At 35.3% G+C, this 16042-nt stretch overlaps 1 protein-coding gene across 1 annotated transcript in view; it reads left to right on the top strand.

Moving 5' to 3' along the window:
• The window catches only part of LOC136029205 (dihydrolipoyllysine-residue succinyltransferase component of 2-oxoglutarate dehydrogenase complex, mitochondrial-like), a 53998-nt gene that overhangs the window by 4107 nt on the left and 33849 nt on the right, over positions 1 to 16042 (top strand). The window contains exon 2 of the mRNA XM_065707355.1: positions 9836 to 9974. Within this exon, the coding sequence (XP_065563427.1) occupies positions 9836 to 9974 (139 nt within the window). The remainder of the gene's footprint in view (positions 1 to 9835; positions 9975 to 16042) is intronic.

Raw genomic sequence — 16042 nt, 5'->3', positions numbered from 1 at the left:
TAATTGGAATAAATCATCATATTATGAGATGTGAATATTCTGACCTGTTGAATACTTTCAACAAGAAATACCTTAATCCAGCCAACAACTTGGTTGTTTGTTTTTACAGCATGTAACTTGACAATCAGTCTCCTGTGGCAGACCCTATCAAAGGCTTTGGCTAAGTGAAAGAGAGCAACATCAACAGGAATTTTCTTGTCCATTAGATCTGTAACAAGATTTTAAGACTGTAGTAAATTTGTGTCAACAGACCTACCACTTCAGAAACCATGTTGAGAATGGTGAAGAATACCATTCTTTTCTAGATGTTTTAGTGATAGTATCATTAACTATTCCTTCAATTACTTTGACAATAGAATAGGTAAACTGATTGCCCTGTAATTTGCAGCAGAATCTCTTTTTCTCTTTCTTAAAACAGGAGATATATTTGTTTTTTTCCAATCCACTGGAAGTTGTGCAGCTTTGATTGATTTTTTGAAGATTACAGCTAAGGGGGCAGCTAGGATATCTTTAGTATGTTTGAGAAGCTGAGGATGAATATTGTCAAGACCCTTAGATTTATTTGCATTAATTGAAGTTTCTTATTCAACATGCATTCAGTTACTTCAATATCTGGCATGGCAGTGGTGATGAGAGTACAGGGGGTGGGACATCCTGACCATCAAGAAATACTGAAGAAAATTATTTTTTCAAGACTTCTGCTTTACTTTCAGGTGTAGATATGTCCATTTTTCCACAAATCTGGAACTAAGTGTCTGTCTGGTTTTTTAGTTGATGCATGCCTCCAAAAGAGTTTGGGAATTACCTTGATTTGTTGATTTTCCATCAATCCATAAAATTTCTGGCAGGTTGAATCACCAACTATAATTTTCTCAAAAGATATGATTTTTAAGATATAAGATAACATTTCTGAAAGGGCATTTTTACTAATAATCTGGCTTGGGGAACTAGGGCTACAATAAATACAGCCAAAGCATATTATACTAATAATTATATTTAAGCACACTGTTTCAATCCAAGGTCTATAATTGTTTGTGGGAATAATAACACCTGCCTGCAGCTCCTCCCTAACAAAAATAGCCACTCCTCTCCTACAATCAGGGTCCAATAAATTTGAAAAAAAGTTTTTAGCCATTGATGTTGATGCAAGATTCTGTAAGTTTGGTGTTGCTGAATTTGGGGCACACCCAGAACCAATTATTTAATTATGAAAGGGCATAAAAAAGGCTGCAAATGACATTTTATTCTAGCTAAATTATATAGCCAACTACAAATTTACCTTTCAAAGATTTGCAAATGCATTTCCTAAATTTAAAAAAAATGAAATGGCTTAAAATTCTACTCAAATAGCACAAATCATATTTTCAAAACTAAAACTAGAGAAAAAAAGCAACTAATAACTGAGAATTTGGGTAGAATATTGTTTTGTCAAAATTTCAATAGTTACAGACATGTCAAGTAGGCAAATTTTCAAGACTTAGAAATCAAAAGAGGATTAGCATGGAAGCTTGGGAACACCTTCCCATAGCATGTTTTTGGCTGAAGATTCATTACTAAAAGTTTAATTTCCCAACATAGCCAATTTCCAAGATAACAAAAAGTAGATAAACTAGAATTTTACCCATAAGTCTCAATATATCTATGTAGGGCAACAGTTGAAAGCAAATGCTTTTGATACAGAGCTCTGAACTTGGTGCCTTCTCTAAGCCCATGCTCCAATGTGTAGATTGTACTGCAACACCATAGGTGGGAACACGATTTTGTTTTGTTGCTTACATCCAGCCAGTACGCATTTAGCCAGCACTGCATATGGATCCAGTTTCCTGTCTCCAGCTGCTAGTATTGCTACCATGCACTGTGTCCCAGAAATAAATTGAGTTTTCATTATCTATATTGGTATCTAAGCTGCGGTTGAAAGTTTTTGTCCTCACTGAAAGAAAAACCAGGAATAGGCTATGTTAGCTAAATTAATTTGTCATTCCATTCAGGAACTTTTCCATTTTTGGATTATTCAAAGTCTATTTGGTAACATTGAAAAGTCAGGGCTCTTTTGAAGGAAGCATATTAATAATATGCTAGTAGGTTAGGCAATAAATTTACAGTGGGTCATATAATTTAGCTAAGACAAAAGTGAAACATCATTTGATGCCTTTTCTTATTCTCTTTCATAATTGCTTCTGGGGCTAATTGCATCTTGAGCCCTTAAAGGGTCCCAAAGTTATTTCATTTGTGTAATCACACAAAGGATTTATCAATGCTAGTTAATTATTGAAAAGTGGTTGGAAACATATCACTAGTTTATCAATAAGTTGTCCAAGAATAATACATTCCAAAAATTCTTGTTTATAAAAACTTAAACCTCATTTATTTGGCAACTCAGATATAAACCGTTTTTGGTAAATATTTTCCTGTTCATATTATTGATGTACAAATAAAGTCAACATACCACTCAATGACTTTGTATGCTGTTTCCAAATATACTAATTACTTTTGCCACAAATAATTCTACCCCACCCTATGTATACCAATTCAGGGCATATATTTGCACATGGAGGGGGGAGGGTAAAGTTTGTACTTAATTCTCATTTGCACCAGAAGTAAACTTTACCCCCTCCCCTCTCTAATGTGAAAATATATACCCTGATTTGTATATATAGGGGCTGGGGTAAAATTAATTTGCAGTCAAAGTGATTATTATATTTGGAAAAAGGATAAAAAAGGCACAAAGTAGTATGCTCACTTTATTCGCAAGTCAGTTATATGAACAGCAAAATGTTTAGGCCTACCCTGATTTTCTACCATTTCAATTTAAGGCTGTGCTTTTCAAATTTCATTGACTAAAAATAGCATTGGATTTTGCAATTGGAAACTTTACCATCTTAACACACCCTTAAGTTGAAACAATAGGACAACAGTTTATATTTGAGTTGCCTAATCAATGAGGTTTTAATGTCTATAAGATAGATAGATACATGTCTATTTATAACAAGAATTAAACCATATAAGCAAACAGCACAAATGTCCAATGGCACACTTAAGTGTGTGGTATATCACAAAAAAAAATGACCATCATTACTTTGGCTTAAACTAGTGTGCACCTCTTACAGAAATGAAACCTCAACACTTGCAACAGAAAATATTATTAGAGACTTGCAACATGATTTCTTAATAACTTTAGAAATTTGTTTCTATCATTACAATTTCTCACAGCTATTTTGATTAAATTCCAAACTTTTGGTCCAGTATGACACAAAATAAATCCCGCTTGCACCATTGGCCTAATTTCAAAAGAGAAATCAGAACTATAAGATGCTGGGTAATTGTGAATTTGTTGGGAATAATCTTTGGAAATTTAGTGAAAGTTGTCCAAAAACATAATTGTGGCAAATATTAGAGATGACAATAAAATGATGTTGATGAACAGAGAAGAAACCAGAAGTTCCATAAAGATGGCTAATTGAGGATCTATTATTAATATTAAAAACTAAGCCAAGAGCTTTATTTTGTAGAGTTTGAAGAGGTTTAAACGTTGAAGGAAAAGCTGATGCCCAAACAGAAACACAATAAAAAAAATATGGATTAACACAAGAAAAATATATTGTCTTTAAAAGATCCCTTGGGAAAAATGGCTTAAACAGGAAAGAATGCTGATATTTCCCAAGATTTTTAGAGACATTGTTTTCACATGTTCACAAAGAGACAGATTTTCATCCAAAATGATTCAAAGATATTCAAATTGATCAACACATTTTAGTACCCTATCATTTGGATAAAGAGAAAACTATTCTGTTTTCTGAGATCCAGATCAAGAAAAGAGCACATATTGACATTTCTTCTCATTTAACAAAAGTAAATTTATGGCATACCAATCCCCTGCAGATAAAGGTGTGTTATTAAGATTATGAAAAAGTATGGATAAATCAGCATGGGATGCAAAAATAACAACACCATCTGCAAATATTACAGTTTTACAAAGTGGTAATACCTTGGGCAAATTATTCATAAATAGGAGGAATAAGGTTGGTCCAAGAACAGACCCCTGAGAGACCCCACAACTTGTCAAAAAACTTATCAAACAGATACCATTCATTCTATCATGACATTCAAGTTTTTTACTTGTAAGATAAGTTTTAAAAAAATTGAAAGATTTTGAAGCAAAACCATATTTTTGGAGTTTTGTTAACAACATATGATTATCAGCTGTGTCAAAGGCCCTTGGCAACATTAAGAAATACTGGCAATGCATACCGATCACTGTCAATTGCATCATTTATCTCACGCAAAAGTTGATGAATATCCAACTCTGTTGATTTTCCTTTAGTGGAAGCCAAACTGAGAAGGATGAAAAGTATTTTTACCAATTAAGTAATCATGGAGCTGATGGTTTGCAATCTTTTCCAAAAGTTTACTAAGCACTGATAAAAGTGATATACCTCTATCATTTGAAGTATCACTAGCAATTCCGCCTTTATGTAGTGCAATAACATTAGCTTTCTTCAACAAATCAGGAAAAATTCCCTGCACAAAGGACAAATTATATATGAGTGCAAGTAATGGGGCAACGTCAGTAGCTACCTGCTTTACTGTTTGAGTAGAAAAACAAAATTCATCAGACAAAGAACTATTTTTAAGCTTCATGATAATTTTTGTCACATGTTGGGGTGTTGTTTTGGAAAAATCAAAGGGGTTTTCAGTTTGATGATTGTTATCAAAAGAAATGGTAGGGTCATTTAACAATGGAGAAAAAAAAATCCAATGTAAGCTTTCTTCCTACTGAACTAAAGTACAAGTCAAAATTTTTTATGGTCAGTTACCTTCCTTCCATCAACTTCTAGGCAATCAACACTAGATTTAGATTTATGGCTAGGTTGAATTCTTTTATTAATCAACTGCCATATTTTTTTGGCTCTCTGTGAGCAATAAAGTGATTCTATCCATTGGGGTTTTTACAATGTATTCTGGTGAAGGAGGTAAAGGACCATTGGGTTCATTAGTAAAAACAGGAACAAATTGCTCATTTAGTGAGTTTGCAAGGTTGTTGATGTCAGTTATCTCTTCACCTTCCTCTGTTACCAGTTTCCTGATGCCTTGTCTATTATGGTCTTGGCAAGAGATATATTGCCAGAATTTCTTTGGGTTTGTCTTAGCTTCATCTGCAAACTTAGATTTGAAGCCTGTATACAAATCATGTCAAATTTTTGAATTTGTTCCTACTCTTTGAGAATTTTCAGTCGAGACTATTCAGCCCTTTTCCTTTTGACTCAGTCTTTGAGATGAACAGAGCTACTGAATTGGTTTTTCCTTATTTATCTTGAATCTGCTCAGATTTCTTGCAGTAAATCTTTTGATACTAGGAGTTGAATTATAAGGGGATATACATTGAGTTCTGTGCTCTGTGTGGAGGAATGATCTACTAGACTGTTTGCTGATAGTGAGATGTTGTGGTGTTTGAAGCATTCTAATATTTTACATTGCAGGGTATACTGTGCAGACGTCAGCATATTACGTTCAAATAGGCAATGGTCAATTGTTTCATTCTTAAAATTACAAGAACTGTAAAGGGGGAAAGAGAAAACTTCGCCACTTGGATACTCTAATGCCATGATTATGGCGTTCAACTCTGCAATCTCTCGCCCAAAGCAATATTATGGGTTGGGATAAATGCTCCACTTGCCACTTTATTGTTCATTTTGGACAAAGAAAAAAAATTTGGGAATGGTTTTTATATGTAATTGTATTAAGATTGGCAGATTTTTTTTTCTGTATAAAAACAATGGGGGTAAGTTCTTTAGTCCACTTTGAGACATTAACATTTATTATGGGGATTGACCAACTCTATGGGGAGGGGGGAATGTGGGTGCAATAGATTTTACTGGCACTGGGAATTTCTTCTGGGTATTAGCATAATCATTTGGAATTCCTCTATATATAGATGGCTTTCTTAACCAGTTATGCAGGGTATGAGAGATATTGGCTTCAATTTTTGTAAGATAATTAATTAAGATAAATATTCTTTCATTTATTGTTGATAGTCTACTCTCTGTAAGCAGAAACTTAGTCTTTGTTGGTTTCCTAAGACCAAATACGAGACAGATTATATAATTTTGTTTTGTTTTGATTTTTGGCATATGGGCCTTTGCACAAGCACCATAGACTATGAGATCATAATCAATATGGGGTCTTATATGGGGTTTATAAAATTGGACTAATTGTTTTCTCATTACAGCCCCAAGGAGTGGCTAGTAGTCCTTTCATTATTCTTATTTTTCTATTGCGTTTGTGATGTGAAGGTGGGAATTGGGTTTTTGGTCAAGTGTAAGACCCAGGTAATTAATTGATTGCCCTCTGGAATAATTATTCCATTTAGAGTTGGCCTTGCATTAAGATTATTTTGCTTATGGTAGGAATTGGCTGATTTTTGACTTGCTTGTATTTTGTCTATTGACCAGTTTTGGCAAATGGCTAAAAATGCTTGCTAAGATGAAATCTGTATTTACTCTACTGCCTAGCCCTCTAATGGTAGAGAGTATTATTTTTAATGGTCTAATGATATTTGACTTTTTGAATTTTTAACTAATGTTTCTATTTTTATCTGTTTTTACTTAATCATATTAGCCGTAAAAATATAAGCAGTAAAAATTTCATGAGGGGGGAAACTTAAAAGGATCAACTTGTATTTTATCTATTGACCAGTTTGTGCAAATGGCTAAAACTGCTTGGTAAGATGCAATCTGTATTTACTCTGCTGCCTAGCCCTCTTTCATGGCAGAGAGTATTATCTTAATGGTCTAATTATATTTGACTTTTTAAATATTTAACTAATGTATCTTTTTCTATCTGTTTTTACTTAATCTTATAAGCCGTTGATTCCCTGTATTATTTAGTTACTTAGCTAATTTATGTGATTGACTTACTGTATTATTTACTTAACTCATTATGTGACGGCACTATTGAAAGCTTACCTAATTTTTAGTTATCTTAAATTAAGGAATGCTTTCAAGTTGCGTGTGTGTCTTTTTTTTTTCTTTTTTTTTTTTTTTGCAAAATGTAACTTCATTTACATGTTGCTTCTGTTAGACGGTTTTTGGTTGAAGTTATTTTATCATACCCTAAATTTTGTTCAACGAGTGAAAGTTTAATATGAACTTACAATAAATGTTTTTATTCAGAATTTCACTAGAAGCTATATTGCACCAGCTGGAAGTGCAATTCCAGTTGGTGCAATATAGTATGGCAGAGTGTATTTTCTCTACTGCCTAGCCCTCTCATGGTAGAGAATATTATTTCATGGTCTAATTATATTTCACTTTGGGAATTTTTAACTAATGTATCTTTTTTATCTGTTTCTACTTTATCATTAGCTCCCTGTATTACTTAGTTACTTAGCTAATTTATGTGATTGACTTACTGTAGTATTTACTTAGCTCATTATGCGACAGCTATATTGAAAGCTTACCTAATTTTCAGGTATCTTAAGTTAAGGCATACTTTCGAGTTGCGTTTGTGTCGTTTTTATGTCACTTGGTATTAACCAAGTGACATATAGCAATCTGCAAATTCTGATGGTCTCTTGGTCCAGGTTTTGCTACTTTAGGTACTTCAAAGTAAGCTAGGATGATGAAATTTGGCTGGTTTATCAGGGACCGGACCAGATTAAATTAGAAATAATACTTTTCTCAGTTTGACCATCTGGGGGGGGGGGGAGTGGGAGGCCGGTTAATTGGAAAAAATAGAAAAAATGAAGTATTTTTAACATACAAACAGTTGATCAGATCTTAATGAAATTTAGTATTTGGAAGTATATCGTATCTCAGAGCTCTTATTTTAAATCCCGACTGGGTCTGTTGACATTGGGGGGGGGGGCACTGGGAGGGGGGAACCTAAAATCTTAGAAAACATTTAGAGTGTTTAAAATTAATCGAATTAATTAAAATTAGAGTGTTTTAAATTAAAAATTAAGCGCTAGTCCTAGATATATGATTAACAGAACCGGAACGGATCCGCTCTCCTTGGGGAAGTTGGGGGGGGGGGGGTAATCCTGAAAAATCAGAAAAAATAGGTATTTTAACTTACGAAAGAGCGGTCGGATCTTAATGAAATTTCATATTTAGAAGGACCCCGTAACTCAGACCTCTTTGTTTGAAATTCCGACCGGATCCAGTGCCATTGGGAGGAGTTTGGGGGGGGACCAGAAATCTTGGAAAAAACTTTGAGTGGAGAGATCAGGGTGAAACTTGGTGGGAAAAATAAGCACAAGTCCTAGATACATCATTGAAATAACAGGAACGGCTCCGCTCTCTTTGGGGTAGTTGGGGGGGGGGGGGTAATTCTGAAAAATTAAAAAAATGACGCATTTTTAACTTATGAAGGAGTGATCAGAACTTCATTAAACTTCATATTTAGAAGGTCCTCGTAGCTCAGATCTCTTATTTTAAATCTCAACCGGATCCAGCGTCAGTGGGGGGGCAGTTGGGGGGGGGGTAATTCGGGAAAATGAGGTATTTTTAACTTACGAAAGGGTGACCAGATCTTAATAAAATTTGATATTTAGAAGGATATTGTGCTTTAAAGCTCTAATTTTAAATTCCGGCCAAATCCTATGACATTGGGGGGAGTTGGAGGGGGAAACCGGAATTCTTGGAAAACGTGAAAATTGGGGTATTTCTATCTTACGAATAGGTGATCTGATCTTAATGTAATTTGATATATATAGAAGGATATTATGTCTCAGATGCTCCATTTTCGACTCGAATTGGATCCGGGGACATTGGGGGCTGGAGGAGGGAAACAGAAATCTTGGAAAACGCTGAGAGTGGGGAGATCGGGATGAAACTTGATGGGAAGAATAAGCACAAGTCCTAGATACGTAATTGACATAACCGAGCTGAATCTACTTTCTTTGGGTGAGTTGAGGGGTGTTGATTTGGAAAAAATTGGAAAAATCGAGGTATTTTCAACTTCAGAACGGCTGACCGGATCTTAATGAAATTTGATATTTAAAAAGAATTCAGGTCTCAAAGCTCTTATTTCAAATCTCGACCAGATCTGTTGACATTGGAGGGAGTTGGAGGGGGAAATCTTGGAAAACGCTTAGAGTGGAGGAATTGGGATGAAGCATGGTAACTAGAATAAGCAAATGTCCTTGATACGTGATTGACGTAACCATAGGCTACTGAATTCACTCTCTTTGGGGGAGTTGGGAAGAGAGGTTCAGTGATTTGGCGAGTTTGGTGCTTCTGGGTGTGCTAGGACGATGAAAATTGGTAGGCGTGTCAGGGAGCTGCACAAATTCACTTGATAAAGTTGTTTTCCCAGATTTGACCATCTGGTGGGCTACAGGGAGAGGAAAAATTAGAAAAAATGGGATATTTATAACTGACGAGTGGGTGATCGGATCTTAATGAATTTTGATATTTAGAAGGACATCATGACTCAGAGCTCTTATTTTAACTCGTGACCGGCATTAAGCCTCTGATTTTCCTTTTAAATCAATCTATTGATTATCAGAATTTTGTTAGAGTTCATACCATATGAGCTCTTGGCTCTTAGCTCTTTTTGCCTCGTCACAAGTGCCATATGAGCTCTTAGCTTTTGTTTTATTATTTATTTATTTATTATTTTTAGCAAAATGCAACTTCGTTAACATGTTGCTTGGCACCACAAGGTACCATCGGAGACTTAAAGAATCCTCACGCCAGCGGTCTAACCACTTAGCCAGACCGGCTTATGGTGCTCGTGTTAGACGGTTTTGGGTTGAATTTATTTTATCTTACCCTAAATTTCGGTTAACGAGTGCAAGTTTTAAAATAAACTTACAATGAATATTTTTCTTCAGAATTTCACTAGAAGCTATATTGTACCAGCTGGAAGTCGAAGTAATCAGTTGCTGTCGAAAAATGGAACAATAGGACAGTATCATTTATGTAGACAGCTTACTAATCCAAGTCGGTTTATTTACACAACATCTTCTTTAGGTAAGATTGCATTCTATTTATGAAAAATTAAATAAAAAAACAAGTTTTTTTGAATGAAAGTAAGGAGCGACATTAAAACTTAAAACGAACAGAAATTACTTCGTATATGAAAGGGGCTGCTTCCTCATCAATGCCCCGCTCTTTACGCTAAAGTTTGACTCTTTCTTTCAATTTTTCTTTTTAAAACAGTAAAAAGCTTTAGTGTAAAGAGCAGGGCGTTGATGAGGAAGCAGCCCCTTTCATATACGAAGTAATTTCTGTTCGTTTTAAGTTTTAATGTCGCTCCTTACTTCCAGTTGAAAAAACTTGTTTTTTTTTATTTAATTTCAGAACGTTTTTGAATCAATGCATATTTTGATTTTGGCTCTCCGCAGAGGAATAATTGAAACGAAATTTGCGTGTTTATTTTTTTTGTGGCATAATGGTTTTTTCTTAATTTTGATCGAATGATTTTGAGAAAAAAAGAGCGTGGAGGAAGCCTAGTTGCCCTCCAATTTTTTGGTTAATTAAAAAGGCAACTAGAACTTTTAATTTTTTACGAATCTTATTATTAGTAAAAGATATAGGTAACTTATAAATTAGCTTCCGTAAAAAACTTTTGTATTCTCATGTTTTTATTACATATATGAGGGAGTTCGTCCCTCGTCAGTACCTCGCTCTTTACACTAAAACTTAAATTATGTCACAATTCATTAAGAATGACCCCTGAATCACAAAAGCCGCAGAATAAATAGTTGAAATTACTAAAAATACTTTAGCGTAAAGAGCGAGGTATCAGGAGTAGGTGAGCCCCTCATATGGGTAATAATTTCTGTTCGTTTTAAGTTTTAATGCTGCTTTTTACTTCCAGCTGAAAGCAAAACTTTTTCATATTTATTTTTTCATTGTTTTTTTGTAAGTAATGCTAGTAAATCCTGCGCTCCCTCAATGGAAATTTTCTTCCCCCATGACAAATTCCTCGATGGAAAGTTCCCCCAGCATATCCCCCTCTTCTCAACTCCTGCCTCCAACCAAAAAATCCTCCTGAAAATGCCTGTACACTTCCCAATAACCATTACTATATGTAAGCAGTAGTCAAAGTTTGTAACTTGTAGCCCCTCCCATGGGGACTCAGGGGGGGGTCAGTCGTCCCCAAAGACATAGTTATAAGGTTTTTTGACTACGCTGAATAAAATGGCTATCTCAGAATTTTGATCCGTTTACTTTGGGAAAATAATTAGCGTGGGAGGGGGCCTAGGTGCCCTCCAATTTTTTGGTCACTTAAAAAGGACACTAGAACTTTTCATTTCCTTAGAATGAGCCCTCTCACAACATTCTTGGACAACTGGGTCGATACGATCACCCCTGGGAAAAAAACAACAAAAAACAAACAAATAAACACGCATCCGTGATCTGCCTTCTGGCAAAAAATACAAAATTCCACATTTTTATAGATAGGAGCTTGAAACTTCTTCAGTAGGGTTTTCTGATACGCTGAATCTGATGGTGTGATTTTGTTAAGATTCTATGACTTTTAGGGGGTGTTTCCCCCTATTTTCTAAAATAACGCAAATTTTCTTAGGCTCGTAACTTTTGATGGGTAAGACTAAACTTGATGAAACTTATATATTTAAAATCAGCGTTTGAAACCACGAACTGTTTGATTACACATGGTAAGAAATTCGAAGGAGAATATTTGCCAAAACTTTGAAGAAGTTGAGATGCCAGTATACTAAAATATGGATAGTCTGATGGGCGTTGATCCATTCCTGATAAACTGTGATTTTAAAAAAAAATGTATTTCATTATGCAGAAATATGACAGGCTACTATTGAAAAAAAGTCAACAACAACAAAAAAGTTGAATGGACGTCAATACGCTATACATGCAAGCACACGCATTGGAATTAGCCCCTAAAAGTTCCTCTTTATGCACAAAATCCCTTAACTCCTCAAAAAGTCCCTAAAATTCCTTATTTGGGAGCATTGTATATTTGAAATTGGAGCCATGATGTATTTGATACCCTCTTTAGATACTATAGCATCTCTATAAATCCTGTTGTACTGAGCTCTTGATTACGCCGTTGCAGTCCAGGAAGAAGCAACAAAACTGTGGGAACTTTGTCTTTGGCCAACGTGTCTATTAACTGTTGTAAACATAGGCAGCTAATAACGGTACATAATTGGATAGATGTGTCACATCGTTACACCGTTCAAGGGTAGAGGGTAACATCGGAGTATAGAGTGGGTGGGCTGGATTGGTCATATCTTGGTAATATTCAAGGATAGATAATTTCCTGTAGCTCGATAAAATGAACTATGCCAGTATGAATTTGTTTGAATTGACTTGTATTCCAATGCTTCAAACTATATATCTTTTCCCTCTGAATCTTAGTTAATAAATTAATAAAATGTTAAGTGAGAAGAGGAGAGCACCATGAGTGGAAAATTCTGATGGCAAACAATCTTGTACTCATTGTTTTCTCTGGTGTGTTTAGACCTGCTTGTCTTTCAAGTTTTCCAAATGTATTCACGAAAGACAATGAACAACTGCAAATTTTGCTGTTTCCAGTTCAATAAAGAAGGTAAGAGTGGCAAACAGATAAACGAATGGTAAAGGATTGTTGATTGACATATACTTCAAAATAAGCAGGAAAAGCCTTAGCTGTCGTAAAGGCTTTTACACTTCGGATACTTGTGTATTATCCCGAACACGCTCAAGAAGTGAAGTTAGGTTAATCATAATGAAATATACCAAAATATGATGAAAATATAATACTTCAGTAACAAAATCATGGAAACTTCAACGAAGAACTATGGAAAAGAGGCCACCCCGAGCGCATTCTAATAAATATATAACCTAACCACCTCTATATATTAAGTATGTAATGAAAATATTCCTTCGTCGTAGTTTATTCCAAGATAAAATAAGCTAATTATAACCGCATGTGAAAAAAAAACGGTTTCACTCAGATCAAACAAAACAAACTTCTTGAGTGTGTCCGGAATAATACACAGGTACCACACTTTGAAACAGCATGCTTAATCGGACGAGCACAAGAACAAGGTTGCGATCCATCTCAATAGGCTAGTTATGATTGTTTAGAACTGATGGGCAACAATTCCAATCAGAAGAGCCATCAGCTAGAAATGGAAGTAAAACTCTTGAGATATTTTGTGACAAAGATGCTGCATACGAAGCAGAAATAATCTGCGTACTCAAGTCCTTGCAAGCTTCTATGTCTGCAGCTTCATGCGACAAAATCATTAATGTCTTTAATGCCATGTTCAGTGGTAAGCTACCGTCTGAAATGTCGATGAGTGATGTACGTCACTCACACTGTAAACAGAGTCCTATGAAGGATCTAGTTGAAGCTTACTTTGTTCTTGAATACGATGAAACTACATACTACTAATTAAAAAAGAGAGCTATAGATCAGAGTAACTTCTGGTCTTCTTTAAGAGATCCAGTTGTGTACCGCGATCTGGTGACGTATTTCATGGGACATGTAACTGGTGTGGGCATTACAAAAAAGCTGATGCGTTAGGAGAATTTACCTCTTGAAGGAGTAACAATGATAAGTAGCGATGGGCCTTATGTCAATAAAATGGTATGGTTGCAAATGAATGCATTGAAGAAGAAAGTCTTCAAAAGAGCTTGTGAACATTGGAACGTGTTACATCCATGTTGTGAGCAACATACTCATGAAAGAGTTCCAGGAAGTTGGCGATAAGTCATCAGACTTTTTGGTCATGTTGAGATATTTTGATTTTGTTCACATGCACGATGCAAGGATTTCTGAGAATGTCAAAAAAGAAAGGCCATGTTATAGTTTCATACAGAAGGTCCCGATAAGGTGGTTGACGTTGAATCCCACTGTTCACTAAGTGATTGATCAGTGGCCGACGCTCTTTGAGTAGTTTTTGTACTAAGTGCCATCGAAGAAAAATTTAAAGAATATCGCGTCGTCAGCAAAGTACCGCAAGATTATAAGCCACCTAAAAAGGAATGATATGCTTGCATAACTGAAATTGGTGCATTTATTGTCTGATCTTTTTACGAAATTAAATAAAAAAAACTAATTTTTTTAGCTGAAAGTAAGGAGCGACATTAAAACATAAAACGAACAGAAATTACTCCGTATATGAAATGGGTTGTCCCCTTCGCAATCCCTCACTCTTTACGCTAAAGCTTTTAATTGTTTTAAAAAGTAGAATTGTGGCAAAGAGTCAAACTTTAGCGTAAAGAGCGAGGGATTGCGGAGGGGACAACCCATTTCATATACGGAGTAATTTCTGTTCGTTTTAAGTTTTAATGTCGCTCCTTACTTTCAGCTAAAAAAATTAGTTTTTTTTATTTAATTTCTGAACGTTTTTGAATTAATGTATGTTTGGTTTTGGCTCTCCGCACATAAATTATTAAAATGAAATTTGTATATTAATTCTTTTTTTGGCTAAATGGCTTTCTCTTAGTTTTGATCAGACGATTTTGAGAAATAAGGGGTGGAGAAGGAGGCCCAGTTGCCCTCCAATTTTTTTGTTGCTTAAAAAGGCAACTAGAATTTTTAATTTTTAACGAACGTTTTTATTAGTAAAAAATATACGTAACTTAAGAATTAACTTACGTAACAAACTTTCATAACCTTATATTTTTATTATGCATACGAAGGGGTTTGTACCCTCGTTAATACCTCGCTCTTTACACTAAATCGTAAGTTTTGTCCCAATTCTTTAAGAATGACCCCTGAATCAGAAAGGCCGTAGAATAAATAGTTGAAATTACTAAAAATACTTTAGCATAAAGAGCAAGGTATTTATCTCCTCCTAAATACCTCGCTCTTTATGCTAAAGTATTTTTAGAGCCCCTCATATGCGGAATAATCTCTGTTTGTTTTAAGTTTCAATGCTACTTCTTCCTTTCATTTGAAAAACCGTTTTCATGTTTATTTTTCATTGTTTTCTTATAGTAATGCTAGAGAATCCTGCGCCCTTTTCATTGAATTTTTCTTCCCCCATAACAGATTCCTCCAAGGAAAGATCCTCCAACATAGCCCCCTCTCCTCAGCCCCACCCCCAAACAAAATAAAATCCCCCTGAAAACGTCTGTACACTTCCCAATAACCATTACTATATGTAAACACTGGTCAAAGTTTGTAACTTGCAGCCCCTCCCCCAGGGATGGTGGGGGAGTAAGTCATCCCCAAAGACGTAGTTATTATGGTTTTCGACTATTCTGAACAAAATGGCTATCTCAAAATTTTAATCCGTTGACTTTGGGAAAAAAATGAGCGTTGGAGGGGGCCTAGATGCCCTCCAATTTTTTTGGTCACTTAAAAAGGGCACTAGAACTTTTCATTTCCGTTAGAATGAGCCCTCTTGCGAAATTCTAGGACCACTTGGTCGATACGATGACCCCTGGGAAAAAAAAACAAAAAAAAACAACAACAAAACAAATAAACACGCACCCGTGATTTGTCTTTTGGCAAAAAATACAAAATTCCACATTTTTGTAGATAGTAGCTTGAAACTTCTACAGTAGGGTTCTCTGATACGCTGAATCTGATGGTGTCATTTTCGTTAAGATCCTACGACTTTTAGGGGGTGTTTCCGCCTATTTTCCTAAATAAGGCAAATTTTCTCAGGCTTGTAACTTTTGATGGGTAAGGCTAAACTTGATGAAACTTATATATTGAAAATCAGCATTAAAATGCGATTCTTTTGATGTAGCTATTGATATCAAACTTAAATTTTTTAGAGTTTTGGTTACTATTGAGCCGGGTCGCTCCTTACTACAGTTCGTTACCACGAACTGTTTGATCCACAGCAACGTTTCAGAAGGACGAAGCTCTTGTGCACACTCTTCATGCCGAGCTCAAAAATTTTCTTCTCACTGTTTTGGAGAGATTTCTGAAACCTATCATTCTTATATCTGCTGATGAAAATTTCTACCAGTTTGTATGAAAACTGTGACAACTATTTGCAGGACACTAGTTTAGGTAGGCAGGTTGAGCTTGCGTTAGATCCTCAAAAACTCATCTTGGTAGAAAGACAAGGGCTCCGTCGAAAGGCGCGAAGGAATTTCAAGGTAGC

This window comes from Artemia franciscana, chromosome 7 (genome assembly GCF_032884065.1).
Source record: "Artemia franciscana chromosome 7, ASM3288406v1, whole genome shotgun sequence".
In the NCBI taxonomy this organism is placed as follows: domain Eukaryota; kingdom Metazoa; phylum Arthropoda; class Branchiopoda; order Anostraca; family Artemiidae; genus Artemia; species Artemia franciscana.
Note: the sequence above shows the minus strand (reverse complement) of the source record. Positions and strands in the feature narration are given on the sequence as shown.